Source organism: Penaeus vannamei, chromosome 31 (assembly GCF_042767895.1).
Source record: "Penaeus vannamei isolate JL-2024 chromosome 31, ASM4276789v1, whole genome shotgun sequence".
In the NCBI taxonomy this organism is placed as follows: Eukaryota; Metazoa; Arthropoda; class Malacostraca; order Decapoda; family Penaeidae; genus Penaeus; species Penaeus vannamei.
Genome location: NC_091579.1, coordinates 22,699,053 through 22,706,552, shown reverse-complemented (window position 1 = coordinate 22,706,552; position 7,500 = coordinate 22,699,053). Strand labels below are relative to the sequence as shown.

General features: G+C 43.1%; 1 protein-coding gene across 1 annotated transcript; it reads right to left on the bottom strand.

Annotated features, from left to right (window-relative positions):
- Positions 1-4,042: 4,042 nt before the first annotated feature.
- On the bottom strand, positions 4,043-5,396 carry LOC138867665 (uncharacterized). The gene is made up of 2 exons (XM_070144189.1): positions 4,934-5,396; positions 4,043-4,116 (listed from the first exon to the last, which is right to left on the bottom strand). The coding sequence occupies exons 1-2, from the start codon at positions 5,394-5,396 to the stop codon at positions 4,043-4,045; spliced, it is 537 nt and encodes a 178-aa protein (XP_070000290.1).
- Positions 5,397-7,500: the final 2,104 nt, after the last annotated feature.

Below are 7,500 nucleotides of genomic sequence, written 5' to 3'. Positions count from 1 at the left end.
AGCGCGGAAGCATCGGGAATTGGTCCGCCGATTCCCAGGACTTCCGCGTCGGTTCACAGGACTCCCTGCCTGACCTCGAGGAGCCGTCGATCGCGCATCGATCGCGGAGCCGCTACAGGGCTCAGGTAACACCACGCAAGGTACACCCAGGTAGAATGGGTGTACCTTGAGTGGCTAACTGACGACCGACCGAGCCGACGCGAGTTCTTCCACCCCGGTGGAGGACCCCGTGTTGGCTAGGTCGATCTAGACGCGCAATCCCACGCACGAGCTGCATCTAAACAAAACAAAAACTCTCTCCTTCACACACAAACATTTTACTCTCACTAACAACAAACACAACTCCAGCTTGTTCTGATGGAATAAAGCACTCAGACGGTTCCCTGTAGTGGGTCGTGACCGATCTATTACACGTCTGAACTCCGCGAGGAAGCCTCTCGCTTCCTCCTTAACATCCTGTGGGGTGAGTTGGCCTGTAGACAGACCAACAAACTCCGTGCTTGACTCACCACTGGCTGGATGGACTCACCCTCCATCCTTCGTTCCGGCAGGAGATCAGGTTTAGGCCGTGATCTCTTTCTTTGGCATGGGACAGGAAATGCAGTCTTCGGGTTTTGCAGCATCACTTTGAAGCCACCTTCTACTCATTCCTTTCAAATTTTCCCCTTCCCCTATCCACTCGTTTTGTTCATTTTTCAGTGTTCAGTTTTGTGTTCTCTTTTTCTGTCTGTTCAGTTTTTGTTGTTGTTTGGTTTTTGTTGTCCTGTACCTTTTTAATCTCACAAATAAAGTAATCTCCCCCAGGTACTGCCCTCTCTTATCCCCGTTTTTAAATACCTTCACCTCGTCTCCTGACGCTTGTGACACCACCTCACCCCTCACCCCTCACCCTCATTCATACCATATCCCTGCCATAGCGTTGACCCTCATCCTTATCCTTACCCTGACATCCCGCTGGTTCCGGTTTCCGACACGTGGCGCTTGCTGCTAGTACTCGTGCCAGGACCACAAATCCTTTAGCGTAAGGGTTTGTGCGAGCCGAGGAAAGAAGCGTCACGGCCAGTGGAGTTAACCAAATCGTGGTGAGGCCGCCCGAGCCGCGCCCCTCCGGAAGACCTGCGGCCGAGGGAGAGAAATCTCCTCTCGACCCGGGCGGGAGTGGCCAGCCTCTGTGTGGCCTCACTCGAGCTTCATCCTGCTTCAGCGGTGATGGTTAGCCGAGGGACAGCTCTGGAGCCACGGTCGAGAGGCCGTGGCTCCGAGCATACCGCAGATGGCGCCAAAAACCTGCTAACTTCTCTCCCCTCCCCCTCAGTTAGCCGAGAGGCTCCGTGGACGCAATAGCGGGGCTCCACTCCCCGTGGGAAAATTGTGGCGAGGCGAGCCGCGCTCAAGGCCGTGGGGTATTCCCCGCGCCACGAGTCGCGACCTTGCCTCGCCGCACGATCCCGCGGGGTGCGGCCGCGCGGCGAACACGCGAGTCTGCCGATGGCGCTGAGCCCCTCGATCCTTTTCCTCTTTCAACAAACCCACTCCACTATTACCCCAGGGTTACCCCGCAGGCTGGGTGAAGCCCCGGCTCCTTCTTCTCCTCCTAAAATTCTTTTCCTCCTCCTTATCCTTCTCCTATCCCCACTCTTCCTTCCCCCCCTCTTCTCTATCTTTTAGTTAGTTAGCACACTTGACCGAGGCCCACGGCCCTGACCAGACCTCCTCCTGGGGATCTCTCCCCACGCGCGCCTCGCTCGGCGTGCCTCTTGGGCTCTCCCTGCCCACAATTGCACCAGCAGAAGACACAGCCCGCGCCACGCTACCTACCAGCCACTTCTACCAATAAACAGCTGAACCAGAATTGTGTCTCCATAATCCAACAAATCAGGGCAAACACAAAACCCATGACAGAGAGAGAAATATAGCGAGTGTAGGGTGCAATACATGCATTCATAGCTTACTGTCCACATCTAGACCACTTGGTCTGCCAGGGTCGCCATGTGCGTACTCCACGCTCGCTGCCTGACCCTCGCTTCACCCACGCCTGTTTGCGCCCCCTCTGGCCGGATAAAAGGGAGGCCAAATCTTGACCCACCCTCTCACCTTCTGTGAGCTTTCCGGTGACCGCTGCCTCCGAGGCCCGGCCTGGTCTACCCTCAGCACTGAGCCGGCATATCTTAGTTTCTTATATCGTGTGTTCTCATCAATAAATAGTGAAGCCACTAAGTGTATCACTGACGCTACCTGTAATTCAACTACACTATATAAAGAGGCCTGTTAATACCTCTTATATATATATATATATATATATATATATATATATATATATATATATGTATATATATATGCATATATATATACATATATATATATCATATATATATATATGTATATATGTATCTATGTATATATATATGTATATATATATATATATATATATATATATATATATATATATATATATATAAAGAGAGAGAGAGAGAGAGAGAGAGAGAGAGAGAGGAAGAAGAGATTGGGAGAACGAGATAGAGGAAGAGATTGAGAAAGAGAGAGAAATAGATTATAAGAGAGAGAGGGTAAGATACAAAGAGAGAGAGATAGAGAGTGAGAGTGAGTTCAGGTTTAGCAGTTCCCGACTTGGTGGTGTAGGAGACACGTGTGCTTGGTCATTACTTTTATCATGTTGGATGAGGTGGCTGGTAACGTGGAGGGATGGGGGTTGTGTCACAACAAAGGCCGTGAGATATAATCAAAATATGTCAGATAGCAATGACAGTTATTTCAATTATTTGCATGACTTTTCATTTTTTTCAGTAATTCAGTCGACGGATAGACATATGAACATGCTTACGGAGAAAATTGCAATAGTCCGCAAGGACTTATTTGTGCTGCAATTGTCTCAGATAGTAAGAGGTGAAAATCTACAAGAGATAAGCATTGTGCGTTACTACAAGTAAGCCAAAGGTGTCGCAGTCCACAGACAGTCTTGAAGTGCCATTCTCCACGCTATTGCGCAATTAAGGAACACTGACTTTTCTATGCTCCGGGAGATGCTATATCATATCTTTGTGCAGCCAAGCACAGTTGGCACAGAGGATTGATCACCCAAGTCAGAGAAACAATGCTGGGCTCTGTGATAACTAATCCACTACAATGTGGGGATGGTGTTGAATCGTTCGCTGTTGAGATCCACCTGGTCAAGGGGGGCTCCAGCTGTGCTATTTGTACAGTAGGCCAGGCTGTGGCTTAGACATCAACGAGGTCTATTCAAGCACCTCGGCTATTACATAGCCGAGGTGCTTGAATCATGCCCAAAGATCGCTCTTCTCAACAGCCACTAACACATGTTAGAGGTCGCAGACCTCACCTTTGCCACTGCGGCTCTGATAGGGAGAATCAGATGTGTCGATGAAGCTGCCACCACCACCCTTGGATGCTGGTGCATTACCAAGGCCACAACATAATCCTAGATGGAAGGTAGACAAGGCCACTTGGAAAGATATCCAGAATGCCTTGGTCCACTGCCTTAGAAGCAATGATCCCCACATAGTACAAATGTTCATGTGCTTGAGGCCAGACTTGTCAATGCCATAAATCAAGCAACCTCATAGACCATTAGTAAAACCCTAGAGTCATAGAGATGCTTGGTTTGAGAGTGAAGAGATAAAGGTCAACCACAGAGTTTACATATGCAGGAATCATATGCGAAGGCAGGAAACCCTTAAGAATATAGCTTTCCTGGGGAAGGTTATCAGGGTTGCCACAGAAACTAGCAAAAGGGCCAGGCAGGAAAAGTGGCTGGAAAGGTATGATTCTTTTGGCCAGCACACCGCCCTTACAGAGCTGTAGCAATGTGCAAGCGAGGCCCCAACCACTCAGTCTACAGGTGCACACACCACGACACAATATAACAAGTAACATCAATCTAACCAAGAACGCTTTCAGCCAGAAGAGAGGGATATGTTCTTCCTGAGGGAGCTTAAAAAAAATAAAAAACAGTTCTTGCTCTGCTCTAGGCTCTGGTGGGATCTCCTACTCCTCCATTCCCTACCTAAGGCTGGCAGGTGTGCTTACATTTCTGCAACTCATGAACAAGTCCTGGGAAACTTCCACTCCAGCCCAGAGCTGGAAGACGGCTTACAGTCCCCATTACAAAACCAAGGGAGCCGCCTCAGCTGGCTGGGTAAGACGGCAAAGATAATGGCACTAGACTGGATCCAGTGTGTGTGTGTGTTTTATCATTTTTATTTGGATGTGTATGAGTGTGTGTGTATTTATACATGTGTGTGCGTATGTATGTGTATTTTTTTATCATTCTCATATGGATGCGTATATATACATACACACACACACACACACACACACACACACACACACACACACACACATATATATATATATATATATATATATATATATATATATATTATATAAATATATATATAAATATATATATTATATATACACATATATGTGTGTGTATTATATGGATATTAATATCTGTATGTATGTATATATATATATATATATATATATATATATATATATATATATATACACACATATACATACATACATACCCATACACATACACATATTTATACATGCATACATACCCATACAAACACACATATATATGATATATGTACATACATATATACATACACGTACATACATATATGTATATTTACTTATATATGTCATATATCTATTTGTATATATGTATATATATAAATATTCACAAACACACACACACACACATATATATATATATATATATATATATACACATATATACATATATATATATATACATATACATACATACACATATAAACATATATATATATATATATATATATATATATATGTATATATATGTGTGTATATATATATATGTATCCGACGGGGGCGCATAGCCGTATCCACCCTTCATTTCCACCTTTGGGGGTCCCTCTTGACAAGCAGCCAGGCAGGGACTTGAACTCCTCACGACAGGTTTGATCGATCTGCCCAAGCCACGACTTCCTATGTCGTCCTACAGGCCTTCTCCACCCAAGGTTATCTCTTACAGAGACAACCTGGTGGGCAGGATCAGCCTGTGGGAAGGAAGCCAGGTGGCCGTGTAGCCTGAGTTGGCGATCACGGAGTGTGTAGGTAACAGGTCCTGTGCCAGTCTCACGGTGCAACCATTGGTTGGACACATGGTCCCGCCAACAGAACCCCATGATCCGGCACAAGGACCTATTACAAAAGGCATCAAGATAAGGCTCAAAGGCAAAGGATAATGTCCAGGTTTCAGTACCGTATAGCAAACCTGGCATTATCAGGGCCTTGATAACCCGTAGCTTGGTCCTTCTGCACAGGTACTGGCATCTCCAAGTACTATTGTCAAGAGAGTTCATGACTCCTGCTACCAGGCCAATCTGTTTGCTGACTTCTTGGTATGACAGCCCAGAGTTACAAGCTACACGAACAAGGTATGTAAAGCTCTCTGTGACTTCAGTGTCTTTGATGCAAGCGCGTGCCAACAGGTTCTCCTAGCAAGTTCCTAAAGTCCTGGATCTTGGTCTTGGTCCAGGAGACCTCTAGACCCAAGGGCTTTGCTTCATTACTAAATGCATCAACCATCACTAAGTTTTCCAAAGACAGATAGAATAGCAACAACATCGGCAAAGTCAAGGCCAGTAACCTTGATATTGCCCAGAGTTGCTCCACAATGGCTTTGAACAGTAGCTCTGCCCAGTTTCCAGGCCATGTAAATGTTGAAAAGTGTTGATGCAAGGACACAGCCTTCCCTCACTCCTGAACTAACAGGAAAGAAGCTCGACAGGCCCCCACCACACTTTGTAGCACTTTCAGTACCAGTATACAGCTTGCTATCAGTCCAATAATCCTTGTTGGAATTCCTCTCAGTCTCAGGAGCTCCCAGAGTGATTCCCGATGCACTATATCGAACACCTTGAGGTCGATGTAGGCTGCAAACAGCCCACGCCCAAACTCACGACGGCGCTCTACAGTGACTCGAAGTGCAAGGATACGGTCTATTGTGGACGTACTAGGAGTGAATCCAGATTGCTCCGGCTTCTGATGCCTTAGTAGGTGGACTCTGATACGTCTTTGTTATTTATATTTAAGGTTGGTGTTATAGCATACTGTTTTTTCTCTAACCAGTGAATCTGGCCGTAGTACACCAACTACTATTACATCTGGTGCAAGCATAGCAGGAATTGGTGGCTTGGCAAGATTTTACTTTGCCACTGAGTTATCGTTCAATTCAGCCACATCTGCGACTGGACATTGCTCCCAGAGACACACCGAAACCCTCCTCCTTCACTCATCTATGGCCCTTTACATCTACTGAGGCTGTTTGGTGAGAGGTGTTTTTTCTTTGTTTTTGTATTTTCTTTCTTTTTCATGGATGAGTCATATATATATATATATATATATATATATATATATATATATATATATATATATATATATATATTCTTTTTTCTGTGACATAATTATTATGTAACAGTCTACCTGTTCAGCCAGTTTACTAGAGCGAGTTGTATAAACGTCACACGGATATATATATATATATATATATATATATATATATATATATATATATATATATATATATATATATATATATATACGTGTGTGTGTGTGTGTGTGTGTGTGTGTGTGTGTGTACATAGTTTTATTGATATTTATAGGTAAAATACTATTTAATATTATTGCTATTATTTTTGTTACAGTGAAGTTACCGGAAATCTTGTTCCGTATGAATCTTCCAGAAATCAAAAGAAGGATAATTATCAAACACCTAGAATTGTTTTTAGAGTAAGTAGAAAAAATCTGTATTTGTAATTTATGAATGTACAGTTTGGTTGAAAAGATATGATTTTCCATAGTTTTGCTCTATATACCTTTTCTTTAATATTAGATGTAATGGAGTTTCAAAATATTATTTAACAATATATATATATATATACATGATATATTGTCTAATACTAACACATTCTTAACTTTGTAACTCACCTCAGGTATGTCAGCAGTCATAGTAATGAAGTTTTCATGGAGTCCCATTACATTCCCAATCCAGACGTGTAGTTGACTTCTATTCGTGGATAGATATGAGTGTAACAACTTGTGTTCTTCAAAACAGCAATATGTTTAATTGAAACATAAAAGTGTTTGAAAAGGAATTAAGTGACTTTTTTTCTAATTATCATCGTAAAATACAATTGCGCACAAAAATATATGATGCATTATGTGCGCCAAAAAAATTGAATTATGTATCAGTTTCAGAAAAGTCTTGAGTGTATAAGCTAAACCATTCATATCAAGAAAGAAAATTCTTGTCGTTTAATTATTGTAACTGATATTGAGAATACCTCGGGATATTTTATTACTGATGGCTAGCTTCTGCATTTTTTCAAGAAAGCTTATTCATATTACTAATGAGATATCCACCCTTACCTGGAAAGAAGATTGCTTTAAGATGTAAGTAGATGT